The sequence below is a fragment of the Piliocolobus tephrosceles genome, chromosome 8, assembly GCF_002776525.5.
Source record: "Piliocolobus tephrosceles isolate RC106 chromosome 8, ASM277652v3, whole genome shotgun sequence".
Taxonomy (NCBI): Eukaryota; Metazoa; Chordata; class Mammalia; order Primates; family Cercopithecidae; genus Piliocolobus; species Piliocolobus tephrosceles.
Window position 1 is genome coordinate 26922229 of NC_045441.1, and position 14630 is coordinate 26936858.

General features: G+C 38.4%; 1 protein-coding gene across 2 annotated transcripts in view; it reads left to right on the top strand.

Moving 5' to 3' along the window:
* STARD3NL (STARD3 N-terminal like) overlaps nt 1-14630 on the top strand; it is a 54306-nt gene that overhangs the window by 25471 nt on the left and 14205 nt on the right. The window contains exons 2-4 of one of the 2 annotated variants that reach the window (XM_023192782.1): nt 4134-4416; nt 11065-11142; nt 11764-11841. In XM_023192782.1, coding sequence (XP_023048550.1) covers nt 4192-4416; nt 11065-11142; nt 11764-11841 — 381 coding nt within the window. In that variant the 5' untranslated portion in view covers nt 4134-4191. The remainder of the gene's footprint in view (nt 1-4133; nt 4417-11064; nt 11143-11763; nt 11842-14630) is intronic. The other variant, XM_026456401.1, reaches the window with a different exon arrangement.

Here is a 14630-nt window from a genome sequence, read left to right on the forward strand (position 1 = left end):
TGTTGACCTGCTGTTGTGTGCTGCAAGAGGCCATATGCGACTGTTAGTCAGTTTCACCAGCAGTAAGGGAGATAGAGGACAAAGATGGCCAAATGTTTCTGAGTTCGAATAGTATGTTTTTAACATAAGTCCCTCAAACTAAGCAACCTTCTTCTCTTATTTTTCTGTTTTTGAGTAAAAGTTTCACTCAAAAAATTAATTCTAGAAGTCTGAACTGTGTGTTTTCATAACCTAATGGAGATTAACCTTGTCATTGGTTTCATCTAGACCAGTTAATTCACTGGATTAAGTAGGTAAATTAGAAAGAAAAAGAAAAGCAAGCTCGCTTGCCTTTTTACAACTTCCCTCTTTCCCAGAGAAAGATCAGTTTGATTAGAGCCAGTCTGCTCAGAGATTTCTGTGCTTTGTGTAACTTTTTTTTTATTGAGGTGAAAGTATCTATAAATTCTTGCTAATTAGCAGTTACACATACACATATGAAAAATCGTGTAATGATTCTCATGTCCCAAGCCATATATATTCCATTGTGTATTTAATATCGTATTTTATTTTGAAATGTATCTCAGATTTCTAGGGTTGTATGTTGCTTTATTAATCTTTTTTATCCACAAGAAGTGGGTTTGTGGAAGGAAAAAGGAGTGAAACTAAGAAAATGATTTAATTTCCTTGAAAATGATCTTCCTCCTAAAATCGGTCCTCAGTTTGAATTTTGAGTTTGTTCAATTTTCTGTTCACATATTAGTGAATTTAATAATTTAAATTAATTTTTAAATATAGCTGCTAATTGTTAGACTGGCTTAGAATTATCTGAGTTGCTTTATCATAATGTAGGATATATTATTGCAAAAATATGTCTGTATTCATTCATCCAGATTTCTTTTTTTTGTTTGTTTTGAGACAGTCTCACTCTGTCGCCCAGGCTGGAGTGCAGTGGCATGATCTCAGCTCACTGCAGCCTCTGCCTCCAGGTTCAAGCAATTCTCCTGCCTCAGCCTCCCAAGTAGCTGGGACTACAGGTGTGCACCACCGTTCCCACTCCCTTTAATAGAGACAGGGTTTCCCCATGTTGACCAGGCTGGTCTTGAACTCCTGGCCTCAAGTGATCCACCCTCGGCCTCCCAAAGTGCTGGGATTATAGGTATGAGCCACTGTGCCCGGCCTCAGCTATTTTCTTAAACTTAAAATGTGTGTTTCATCACAAAAGATGTATTAATTACATTCATATTTACTTATTGTTTCAGAATTAACTCCTAGAAGTCTGACAGGTGGTAGTGCCTTGCAAGCTTTGTGTTAAAAACTGCTACTGGGGAATATGCCGTTGCTATCCTTTCCACTAGGGTGGCATTGATCTCATTAAGACAGAAATTATATAAGAATGCTTTCAATTTGAGAACTTAATATTTTCTTTCCTTTTACTAAACACTTAAGTGGCTTCTTACTGAGTTTTTCAAAATGCTTTGCTGATTTGCTGACTCTGAGGAAACAAATTGAATGTCTGAGACACATTACCTAATGTTGCCTAGATCGGCAGAAAAGAAAGGGAAAGGCTGCTTAGGGTTCTGGGACATCTGTCCAGAACCCCGACAGAGTGATGTTTGAATTTAGAGCCTCTCATTGTAAACATATAACACGTGCAAAAAGTGTGAAAATGGCCAAAGAAGGGGGAAAATATAATCTCATCAGTCAGAGAGAATCATTGGTTAATATCTGATATATTTCATAGGTGCATCCTTATAAGAATTCGATTTAGGTTTATTTTACAGAGTTCTGAACATACTGTGTGTGTGTGTATTCCATTTAGTATTCGATTTATTTTTTATTTTTTATTTTTTTGAGACAGAGCCTTGCTCTGCCACCTAGGCTGGAGTGCAGTGGCACCATCTCAGCTCACTGCAACTCCACTTCCCGGGTTCGTGCCATTCTCCTGCCTCAGCCTCCCGAGTAGCTGGGACTATAGGCGCCCGCCACCTCACCCGGCTAATTTTTATATTTTTAGTAGAGACGGGGTTTCACAGTATTAGCCAGGATGGTCTCGATCTCCTGACCTCATGATCCGCCCTCCTTGGCCTCCCAAAGTGCTGGGATTACGGGCGTGAGCCACCCCACCCGGCCTAGTATTCGATTTTTAATTTAGTTATCATAACCCAGGCATTTTTTCTAAGTCATTATAAATGCTTCATAAACGTTTATTTTAGTGACTACACTGTGGCTATACTGTGATTTATCTAATTATTCTAATTAGTTATTTAGGTTGTTTTCTAATTGAGACTATTATAGATACCTTATGATCAAGTTTTTTAATAGGGATTTTTATTGAAAGATAATATACACTATTCAGTTGTGTATACATGTATATACTATATAGCATTTTGAATTTTTCATGAGCCAACACATGACAAAACTACGGTGTACATCAATAAATTATCACTAAATGAACACAACTATGTTATGACTACTCAGGTTAAGAAATAGAACTTTACCAAGTCCCCTAAATATGCCCTCTACTCTCTGCCTTCTAATCACTGCTTCTTCCCTGTTTCTTGAAGATAATCACTAACCTGACCTTTAAGGCCATAGATCAGTTTTTGCTTTGAATGTCTGTAGTTTGGTTAATCTCGTTTAGATTTAGGGTTACAAGATCAAGAAGTATGGATGTTTTAAAGTATCTTATTTCATATAATCAAATTGCCTTCATAAATGCTGTGCCATTTTACCACCACATTGTTAAAAAGTATGAGAAAGACTGATTCCTGAGTGTGGAAAGGAAGAGAAATTGGGGTCAAGTGTAAAGAGACAAAGTTCTGAATAGTGAATGATAGAACCAAATGGGATCATATTGCCTTAGGGAAATCTCAGCCATCTGTTTCTAAATTCTATTTTATGCCTTTGAAAGTCCTCTTCTTTACCTGGACATTGCCAGTCATTGTGGCAGAAAGAAAGGAGAGCGTAGTGAGCCACATACTGGCTCTTCATGCACCGGCTCTGGACACAAGTGGCATATGAACTTCTGCCCACTTACATGTCACATTCATGACTAAAGAACAGATATGAGTTCAGTAGAGCCAGGAGTATATAATCCCACAAGGAGAGGTCCTACAGAAAAGGAAACTTGACTACTTGACAATCATACCATGCACCACACTTTGTTTAATATCCTTGTCCCATCCATAAGCAGATCAGATTATTTAGATTGCTCATCTTTTATTTTTATTATAAAAGCACTCTCTGGTCTTGAGGGGCCTGCATCTCTGTATAGAACTATACCTTCTGTAATTATTGGTCGGGTGGTTTGCCTGGTGCTAAACTTTTTGAAGTGTGCACTTCTTTTCCAAGAAGAGGCCTAGAAACATGCTTGTTCATTGAGAGGATGGGGAAATGCTAACTTTAGTTTATAAGGTACTTTTGATGGAAAGAAATTCCTCCTTATGAAGTAAGAATTTTTGTGTGATTTCTGTTTTGTTTTTGTTTTTTGTTTGAGGCAGTGTCTTGCTCTGTTACCCACGCTGGAGTCCAGTGGTATGATCGTAGCTCATTATAACCTCAACTCCTGGGCTCAAGCGATCCTCCCACGCCGCTCCTGAATAGTTAGGACTATAGGCTTGTGCTGCCATGCACAGCTAATTTTTCTTTTTTGTACAAACAGGATCTTGCTGTATTGCCCAGCCTTGGAAATAAGCTTCTTTATAGCTAATTTATACATTCTGCTTACATGCTCCAGGAAAGCTTTCAGTAAATGATTTTCTAGCCCATGCATAATTATACTTACAGGACTGTGGAGGTTTTCTCCCTGGCACAGAAAGGTAACTGGCATGAGTTGTTCACCAAGAGGCTTGCTCCAGGTCATCAGGAACACTACTTTCAATTGTAGCTAACATCCTGTTCTTCACCCTTTCCTACAGACAATTTGCTTTTTCTCTATTGCCATTCTTTGCTAAAACAGCTGTTTTGTAGTATTGCTCTAAAATGTTATGTTTTGCTCTCATTTCTCTTTCTCTTTATGTCTTCGTGAAAACATAAATCAGTCAAGGTACTCTGTTGTTCAGTTAGAGAAATAGTTGCACAGTGGAGAGGGTAACACAGTTATATTTGATCAGCTTGGATTTAACATGGTGTCTCTATTTTATTTCCCAAAGGTGTCTTTTCTTTAGGGATGGTGAGGTTGGAAAAAGGCTCCTGTAACCCTCCTCCAGGATGAACCACCTGCCAGAAGACATGGAGAACGCTCTCACTGGGAGCCAGAGCTCCCATGCTTCTCTGCGCAACATCCATTCCATCAACCCCACACAACTCATGGCCAGGATTGAGTCCTATGAAGGAAGGGAAAAGAAAGGCATATCTGATGTCAGGAGGACTTTCTGTTTGTTTGTCACCTTTGACCTCTTATTTGTAACGTTACTGTGGATAATAGAGTTAAATGTAAGTTGGTGGTTCTTTCATGACTTTTTAAGAAGTGTTTCCAGAGACAACAGGGTTTTTTTGTTCATTTTTCTTATCATTTGTCTCATTTAGTAATTTCCGTCTTTTTCCAAATGAAGCCATTGCTCTTCTGCTGATTTGGACCTTTCTTGTTCTTTAGTATTATTGTTTAAGGCAAATGTGGTCAGTTTAAAACTCATGTTGTCTGGGATTTTGAAATTTGAATTCCTGGTATTTAGCTCTGTAACAGGAGTTGACAAACTATAGGCTGTAAGACAAATTCAGTAGACCTGTTTTAATAAAGTTTTATTGGAACACAGCCAGGCCTGTCCGTTTACGTATTGTTTATGGCTGGCTTTTGCACTGAGTAGTTGCAGTTGAATAGTTGTGACAGAGAACCCCTGACCCACAAAGGCAAAAATATTTATTCTCTAGTCTTTTTCAGAAAAAGTTTACCCATCCTTCCTCCAGAAAATGTAGAATGCTTTTGGAATACGTTTTAGATGTTTTGTGTACTTTTCTAGTTCCCAGATTTAAGATTTGGCATATGTTTGTTCTTTACTTTCTTGCAAAGAGATTACTTATTTATGTTTCACCAGAAAAGTTGTGCTGCAAACATTCAGAGGTTTATGCAGTAATTCTGTATTACCAACCAATTGTTTAGACCAGTACTGTCCAATAGAAATATAATGCAAACTATTAAATGTGTAATTTTAAATTCTCTAGTTACCACATTAATAAAAATCAAAATAAACAGATGAAACTCATTTAATATTTTTTATTTAACCCAGTATATGTGTTTTCGTCCCAAAGCCTTGGCTCTGATTGTTTACATTCCTTACCAACAAATAGGTGAGCTCCTCCAGAAGGTTTTCCTCACGGGCAAAAAGTCTCTGCTTTCCTATTTTCAGCAGTTCATTTATTTCCAGGAAATGTTTGCTAAGACCTAGTTAGTAATAATTGTTCCCTGTTGTTTATTTTTAGGGGGTTACTCTTTGCTAGGCACAGGGCTAGATGCTTTATGAGAATTTATTACAATACAGAAGATGTGAAAAGATGCTGAGATTCCTGTTTGAAAATTATTTTAAATTTTGTCTTTTAACAGCAAGAAGCAGCATCTTAACCTAATTTTTTGTTAGTATTCTAATTCATAGCAGTAATTTCAATTCTAAACTCTAATCGCTTAATAGAGTCACTGAATCTCATTTAATTTCTTCATGAATCCTAACAGAGGAACTAAACTCATTATGAAAGCAGACAGTTACATTAGAAAATAGTATTTGTCCCATAATCACAGTGATGTGGAACATGAGTCCACTGTTAAGTTTCTGTTTACAGATTTTTCTTCTGTTAATTTTGCACTATGGAAATGCTTAAGTTTTGTTTATAACCAGACAGGCCAGTGATATGACATAGTAATTTAGAGTTTCTTTTTACTATTTGTTCTATATATGCACATTAAAGAAAATATTTTAATGTATATTTTAAAGGAGTAATATGTTTTCAAAACTATAGCTATGTAATGAGAGATGAAAAGGAAATGCTTTTTTTTTTTTTTTTTTTTTTTGAGATGGAGTCTTGCTGTGTCACCCAGGCTGGAGTGCAGTGGCACAATGTTGGCTCACTGCAACTGCTACCTCCTGGGTTCAAGCAATTCTCTTGCCTCAGCCTCCAGAGTAGCTGAGACTACAGGTGCACACCATCACGCTCTGCTAATTTTTTTGTATTTTCAGTAGAGACAGAGTTTCACTGTGTTCTCCACGCTGTTGTCTGTCTCCTGACCTCGTGATCCACCTGCCTCAGCCTCCCGAAGTGCTGAGATTATAGGCGTGAGCCACCGTGTCCGACCGGAAATGCACCAGGAAACATAGCAGTAATTTTAAGGGGGCACACTTAAAAATCATTTTAACGTCAACAGCAAGTCCAGGCGTTCATTGCTTTGGCTGCTTATATCACTACGTGCCTTTAAGTGAGGAAAGTCATGGGGCAGAACTGTGGTGGGGTTCATGGGATCACACTTCTCATTTCCCTCCTTTCTGTTTTCTCCAGGGAAATAGAAATGAAGTAGGCTGCCCCCCGTTCTTGTTCACAGACAAGTTATCTGTTTACATCTGCATGCAACATGTTATAAATGAAAAATCACCAGGCCTAGCAATTTAGAAATGTGTTTTTATCCTCACTTTTTCACCAACTACTAGTTTCCCCAGTTGTAAAATTAAAAGATTGGAAAAGGGTATACAATCTTTAAGCAAGAACATCATGACTTTTTTTAGTATGATTGTTTTTTAGTGTCCACTTTCTAGTTCTACTTGTTTTGAATTGTCTATCTTGACCTGGCGACCTGGCGTTTTTACTACACACAGTACCATTCATTTTGTTTTGTTGTCTCTCTGTAGAACTCTAATCATTCAAATCCATTATTATTATTATTATTATTATTATTATTATTATTATTAGTGTCTTTACATTTACTGAGTGCCAGAGAACAGGCTTCTAAATCAGGTGTTGCAAGCTCTACCAAAAAAAACTACATGGAATTTAGAGTTTAGTTGAATACATATGGCACATAATCTTATACTGCCTTGTGACGTAGTCTTAAAAGAAGAAAGAAAATGTCATAAAGAGTGCTTAGGCCTTTAGAATATGGGGAACCAGCTATTCTCTGCAATTATAACAATAACCAAAGTACTTTGCCTCCATGTATGACTTCCACCTTAGCCACCTTCCCTCCATGCTCCAGGGACCTGACTGGCACCATCCCAGCTTTGAGTGTAGGGCTCGGATGAGCCAGAGAAGCCTAACCCCACGTTAGTTCATTTTCCTTCTAGAAGATCTTGGGGCTCCTGATCTCTTTTCGGTCAGTCAAAAGGATGGTTTTGATTCTACCCAAGGCCTCTTGGCCCACCTTTGAGTAGAGTGATTTCCCAAGTTGGATCTGGAATTAATTATGGCTTGGGTTCCCTGAGGACTCTGTTCCCTCTGCAGACTCTCTCCTAGTCTCTGCAGACAGTATGAACAGGGATCAAAGTAGTGACAGTCGAAAGGAATTTGACTTTCTTTTTACCTTTTGATGCTTGATTGAGATAATGGTTCAAAAAAAGACTTTATCAGTCCTTAGTGACTTTTTTCTTGTTATTTTCTAACTGATTTACTAGAAAATGTCATAACATTCCTAATTTGACTTAGAGCTTTCGTGACCAGGTCTTTGGCCTTAGGCAAGCTGTTTAATAAATTCTCTGGGCCTTTTGATCAATTCAGCAAACCAATACTGGTCTTGCCTTCCTCATGGGTCCATATGAAGATCAAATGGAAAGATGTATACAGCAGCCCCTTTGAAGATACAAAGGTCTGCACAATTATAGGTTGTGTAATTTATTAATAACTAAAATAAATTTAACCCAGAAAAAGGAAAAGAAAATGCTAGTTACTGTTTTCTCAATATTGTTACATTTAAGTTTCAGGTACTTATTACCCTGCTAATTCTGATTCTATTACCTCATTCCTACTATGCTCTATAAACTGTGATGACCAAGTATAACAGAAATTCAGATGAGAGAGATCAGTGGCTTGGACTGTTTGAGGGAGTGAATGGAAGAGATGGACTGTGAATTGGATTTGGAAGGATAGGTGGCAGTTAAGATGGGAGGATGATCTGGGAAGGATGATCCTTCAGTGGGGAGCTTGGGGAGAAGGTTTGGAGATCAAGGTGCATGGAAGTACTGAAGCAGGAGTATGTGCTTATGTGTGGGGAGTGTGTGCTCAAGTGGTTGTATTTGTAGGGGACGGGGCAGAGGCCGAGAAAATACTAACCTGACTAGAAAGTAAGGTGCCTATTGGAAATGAAATTGCATAAGTAGGCTGGTGCTAGGTTATTCAAGTTATTAAAAGGTATATAGAAGGATTTGTGTTTACTGCAATGAAGAGCTGTTATAGATTCTGGAGCAGAATGGACAACGTGATTTTGAGATTTTGCAGAAGTCAGTGACTCACAGTCTACATCACAGCCTCCTTGACCTGTCCAGTTGGATGTCTGACTTAACATGCTTCCCCCAACACATACACACACCTTCTTTCCCCCTTCTTCATCAGTAAGCAAACGCAGAGACTCAGACCAAAAGTGAAAGCTCATTTTTGATTTGCTTGTTTGTTTTGTATTTTTCATGCTTCATATCCAGTCTAAAAGTAAGTCCTGTCACATCTGCCTCTAAAATATATTCAAAATGTGACCACTTCTCTTCTTTTCCACTGTTTCCAACTTCAACCAAGCCACATTATCACTCATCCCAACTGCACTCCTGGCTGGTCACCTGCTTCCACTCACCATACAATCCATTCTTCTCACAGTAGCCAGGGTAACCTGTAAAAAACAAAAATCAGATCATGTCACTTTCTGTTACAACTCTTCACTGGCAGGCCATGACATTTAGAGTAAAATCCAAATGTTGTACCTTGGCTTGCAGAGTCCCCAGAAACTTCTCAGACTTCCTCCCCATCCTCTGTTCCTGGCTCATGGTAGATGAGCACACTTGCCTCCTCCTGTTCTCAGACAGGAATGAGCTCCTTTCTATCTTGGGACCCTTCTACTAGTTGTTTCTTCTATATGAAATGATTCATTTCCTTTATCTTTTTGTAGAATTCAACTTCTTATCTTGCTAGTATCAGTTTAAATGTCTTCATTGTTCTGTCACACTGTCCTGCTTCTGTTGTCTGTGTAGCATTTATTTTCTTACTTGCCATCTCTCTCACCTTGCCTGAATATAATCTCCATGAAGACAGATATTATTTTGTTTACTGAAGTATTTCTTATATTTAGAACAGTGCCTGGTGCATGATAGATACTCAGCAAATATTTGGTGAATGGATAAAGATCATTGTGGCAGTGGTGTGCAGGTGGGACAGATTGGCAGTAAGAACATGAATTCAGAAGCTGTTGCAGGAATGTCATTGAAGGTGGTGGGAATAGGAAGGAAAGAACTAACATGAGAGTCACTAAAGGAAGGAATGTGAGACTTGTTGATAGGCTGATTTTATCATCCCCAGTGTGCAAAGATGACTCTAACGTTTCCAGTGATGAAACCTAGAAGAGTAGTACCAGAACTGACTGGGAAGGGATTTTGCATGAAACTAACGATAGTTTATTTAAGACATCTTGAGCTAGAGATAAAAATTTTGAAATGAGGATTAAGAGTATAAGTTAGGGATAGAAATATACATTTTAGATAATGTCTATTTGAAGGCAACTCCAAATCAGAGTATTTTGAAGTATGCAGATACCAGTGAAAAGCTATGGGTTATTTATTGCAAAACTGTATTGGCAGCTTTGATTCCTGTTCTCCCAGGAATCAAGGGGAGGTCTCTAAGTGGTAGAGAACCCTTGTTTGCTATAGGCTGCTTGGAATAATCATTCTTTTCATATTCTGGATATTGGCAAGTTTCCTTAGTCTGGAGAGACACAGTAATGGGACTAAATGGTTGGGTGTCTTTCAATCATTATTCCTCTTTCCTCCCAGGTTTTCAATTCTATTCATTTGTAAAGGTCTGTAGCCAAGCAGGTCTACAGAGGATCCAAGCTAATTACAAAGAAATGTAGACCTCCTTAAGGGATTTTAGGGCACAGGATAGTATTTATGTTATGCTTTCATTTGCATAACAAATACAAATATGTGAAATGACATCTAAGCTAAGAATACCCTTCCCTATGGCAACTTTCATTTGAATTTGAACCTGGCAAAGGTGTTCCTTATTGTTTTCCCTCTTATCCAGGTCTCTGGTTAACTGTCCTTCCTTTGGTCCTTTTTCAGACTCTGCATTTGTTTGCCAGGCCCATGTTCCAAATTGGAAATTTGAATTTACTTTTGCATGTCCTGTTCCCTCTGATCAGGCTAATCCAGGGACTCTGAAAGTTACCCTGCTTGGGTGCTGCATTAGCTGCCAACACATGTCCCCTTACTTGATTTTTTAAAAGTATTAAACTCCATAGTTTAATTTGTCAAATTTTGAACTCGATGATATAAGATTTATTTTGACAGTAGAATTGGGAGAGGACAGAAAGTTGTATCAGGTTTGAGTCTAGTACTGTATTTTGTTATCTATTCATGTTAAAAATATACTTAAATTGATAAAAGTGCAGAATGTTTAAATGCCAGGAGAAATAAAAATGAGAAACCACCACAGAGAATGTTTACACTTCTATCCTGTGTCATGCTAATGGCCATCATTGACGTTTGCCAGGAGGTCAGGGGAGCCATGGCCTTCTAAGACCTAAGACTGTGGAGAGTGATCAGAAAGTGAGGGAGCCCTGGATAAAGGTGAATTGCCTTTAAAAGTATACTTTTGTATGATTGAAGACTTTATCTTAGAAGGGAAAAAATAATTTTCTTAACATTTTAATTTTCCCAAATATGAACTACAGAAGCTATTATTTTTCACTATACAGTTATATCTGTTGAATGAATGAATTCAGAATTGAGGAATCAGAAAGTGCTATCCAGCCCTTTTCTATTAAAATTATGAGAGTTCTTTTCTTCCATACTTTAACATTTCTGGGTTCTGAGAAGATAGGCAGGAAAGTTGGATAGGAAATCTTACCCTTGTTTTAATTCCACACATAAACCTCTCCTTGTTTTTGCTTCTTACTCTCCTTTCTAGGTGAATGGAGGCATTGAGAACACATTAGAGAAGGAGGTGATGCAGTATGACTACTATTCTTCGTATTTTGATATATTTGTAAGTATTTGATATATTTGTAAGTATTTTTGTAAGTATTTTTTATGTTTCATTTCAGATGTGATAAAACTGACCCAAAAGGCAGATTTCCTCTTCAAATTCTATGCCCTTTTTTCCTCTTTTGAACACTGACCATATTTTCCTTTTCTTTTAATTCCCCACCATTCAGTCAGTGCTCTCTCTCTCTAAATAAGGAATTGTCTGACCATCTCAAGGAAATAAAAGATTAATGACAGATAAGGGAGGGCAGCATAAGGAGTCGTTCCTATTTTCTTGTTGGAGAGCCTTTATTCTTTCAAATGACTGAAATAGAACCCATTGACATATCTAGTCACTGAAAGGAAAATTCACCTATTTATATAATAGGATGATGAAAATGCCATCTTTTCTTTTCTCTTGCCTTGTTCTTTCTTTCATAAAGGGAGATTAATGTGAGACCTAATTTGCTATTACATTAAGTTCTAGAGCAGGGATTCCCAAATGCTGGTCTACAGACCAGTACTAGTCCCTGTTAGTCTCCAGCTAAATCACAATAATGAAGACAGTCTGGTAAGTTCTTCATAAAGCTATGTCATTTTTATGTATATTTTTTAAAACATCTCTTTCTTTTCTTGCTTTCAGCTTTTGGCAGTTTTTCGATTTAAAGTGTTAATACTTGCATATGCTGTGTGCAGATTGCGCCACTGGTGGGCAATAGCGGTGAGTATGCCCTGCTTGAGTGGGTCATCGCCTCCAGTGCTGGTGGCCAGGTCCTACTCTCTACAGGCCTGGGCTGGAGAAAATACAGTTCTAATGCAGGTGGAATCCCACTAGCTTTCCTGAGTCCCGTTTCCTCCATACTTAAGTAGGTTTAATACTCCAGGGCTTCTTTCCAGTGTTAATGAGTAACTAGATTTGTCTCTTGGTGCTGAGCCAAATGAGGAATCTAGAAGCCCAACAGTGATTATTGGCCAAGCACCAAGCCACCCTCTACCTTATTTTGCAAATAAGAGACGGGAGTAGTACATCTGTCACAGAGATATTTGGAAAATGTCTTACTTGGTTGAAACTGCTTAGTGATTGTTTTTCATGACATGGTCCGTACTTATTTAGATAATTGCCTTAGCCCCTTCTTTCTTCCCCACAACCCCCCATCTTGGAGGGAAAAGCTCTCAATCTTTCTGTTGTTGCCTTGGGCTTCTCAAGGACAAGGACTTTTTTAGTCCTCTGTTTCCTTGCATCTAGCACAAAGAGCTTTGGTATTCTTAATAAATATTTACAAATTGATAGAATTGCTAGCAATTCTGCCAGTTGTCTGAATATTTGCCTTTTGCACAGCTTTAATAAGTCAGTTCTGTGGGAAGAAAATGTGGAGCTCCTCAGACTAGAGAGAACTACTCAGAAATAACCTGCAGTTCTGCCATTAGAGGGCAAGACCTCAGGTCTGGGTGGCCCAGGCTGCCCTCCTGAGTCCACTAGGGGGCGATATCTGTCCGGACCATCTCTTCTGAGCATTCTCAGAATCACGGGGCAGTGGTCAGACCATCTGTTAATCCAGAAGCTCTCACTTCATGGATATAGGCTGACAGTCTTGGCCAGACTTGACTCCCTTTCCTGAATACTCTTTTGCTGATATCATCATAGCTTTTGATGATTGTACCCTGCCATTTTTCTGCATTTTCTTTTTTTTTTTTTTTTATTATACTTTAAGTTCTAGGGTACATGTGCATAACGTGCAGGTTTGTTACATATGTATACTTGTGCCATGTTGGTGTGCTGCACCCATCAACTCGTCAGCACCCATCAGTTCATCATTTATATCATGTATAACTCCCCAATGCAATCCCTCCCCCCTCCCCATGATAGGCCCCAGTGTGTGATGTTCCCCTTCCTGAGTCCAAGTGATCTCATTGTTCAGTTCCCACCTATGAGTGAGAACATGCGGTGTTTGGTTTTCTCTTCTTGTGATAGTTTGCTAAGAATGATGGTTTCCAGCTGCATCCATGTCCCTACAAAGGACGCAAACTCATCCTTTTTTATGGCTGCATAGTATTCCATGGTGTATATGTGCCACATTTTCTTAATCCAGTCTGTCACTGATGGACATTTGGGTTGATTCCAAGTCTTTGCTATTGTGAATAGTGCCGCAATAAACATACGTGTGCATGTGTCTTTGTAGTAGAATAATTTATAATCCTTTGAGTATATACCCAGTAGTGGGATGGCTGGGTCATTTGGTACATCTAGTTCTAGATCCTTGAGGAATTGCCATACTGTTTTCCATAATGGTTGAACTAGTTTACAATCCCACCAACAGTGTAAAAGTGTTCCTATTTCTCCACATCCTCTCCAACACCTGTTGTTTCCTGATTTTTTAATGATTGCCATTCTAACTGGTGTGAGATGGTATCTCATTGTGGTTTTGATTTGCATTTCTCTGATGGCGAGTGATGATGAGCATTTTTTCATGTGTCTGTTGGCTGTATGAATGTCTTCTTTTGAGAGATGTCTGTTCATATCCTTTCCCCACTGTTTGATGGGGTTGTTTTTTTCTCGTATATTTGTTTGAGTTCTTTGTAGATTCTGGATATTAGCCCTTTGTCAGATGAGTAGATTGCAAAAATTTTCTCCCATTCTGTAGGTTGCCTGTTCACTCTGATGGTAGTTTCTTTTGCTGTGCAGAAGCTCTTTAGTTTAATTAGATCCCATTTGTCAATTTTGGCTTTTGCTGCCGTTGCTTTTGGTGTTTTAGACATGAAGTCCTTGCCCATGCCTATATCCTGAATGGTACTACCTAGATTTTCTTCTAGGGTTTTTATGGTATTAGGTCTAACATTTAAGTCTCTAATCCATCTTGAATTAATAATCTTCGTATAAGGAGTAAGGAAAGGATCCAGTTTCAGCTTTCTACTTATGGCTAGCCAATTTTCCCAGCACCATTTATTAAATAGTGAATCCTTTCCCCATTTCTTGTTTCTCTCAGGTTTGTCAAAGATCAGATGGCTGTAGATGTGTGGTATTATTTCTGAGGACTCTATTCTGTTCCATTGGTCTATATCTGTTTTGGTACCAGCACCATGCTGTTTTGGTTACTGTAGCCTTGTAGTATAGTTTGAAGTCAGGTAGCGTGACGCCTCCAGCTTTGTCCTTTTGACTTAGGATTGTCTTGGCAATGCGGGCTCTTTTTTGGTTCCATATGAACTTTAAAGCAGTTTTTTCCCTTTGGGATGTTATGTTCCTGAGTTCCCATGTGTATGCTAGTATTTGTCAGACCAGCCCTCTCAATGTTTGTTTTAGAAAAGTATATGACATGTATATTCAGTGAGAGCTGTAAGACAGTATCTTCAATATCTGCTTTCAGATTATCTGAAGAATAAGTCTAATTTAGCAAATCATTTTATTGCTTCTGATTCTTGGTTTAAAAGACATTTACAGAGAAGAGTCTAGAAGCTGGAAGGAGGAGAAGTCAGCTGGTATCTAAAGAGCACTTAGTGTGAGCCTGTAAAGTT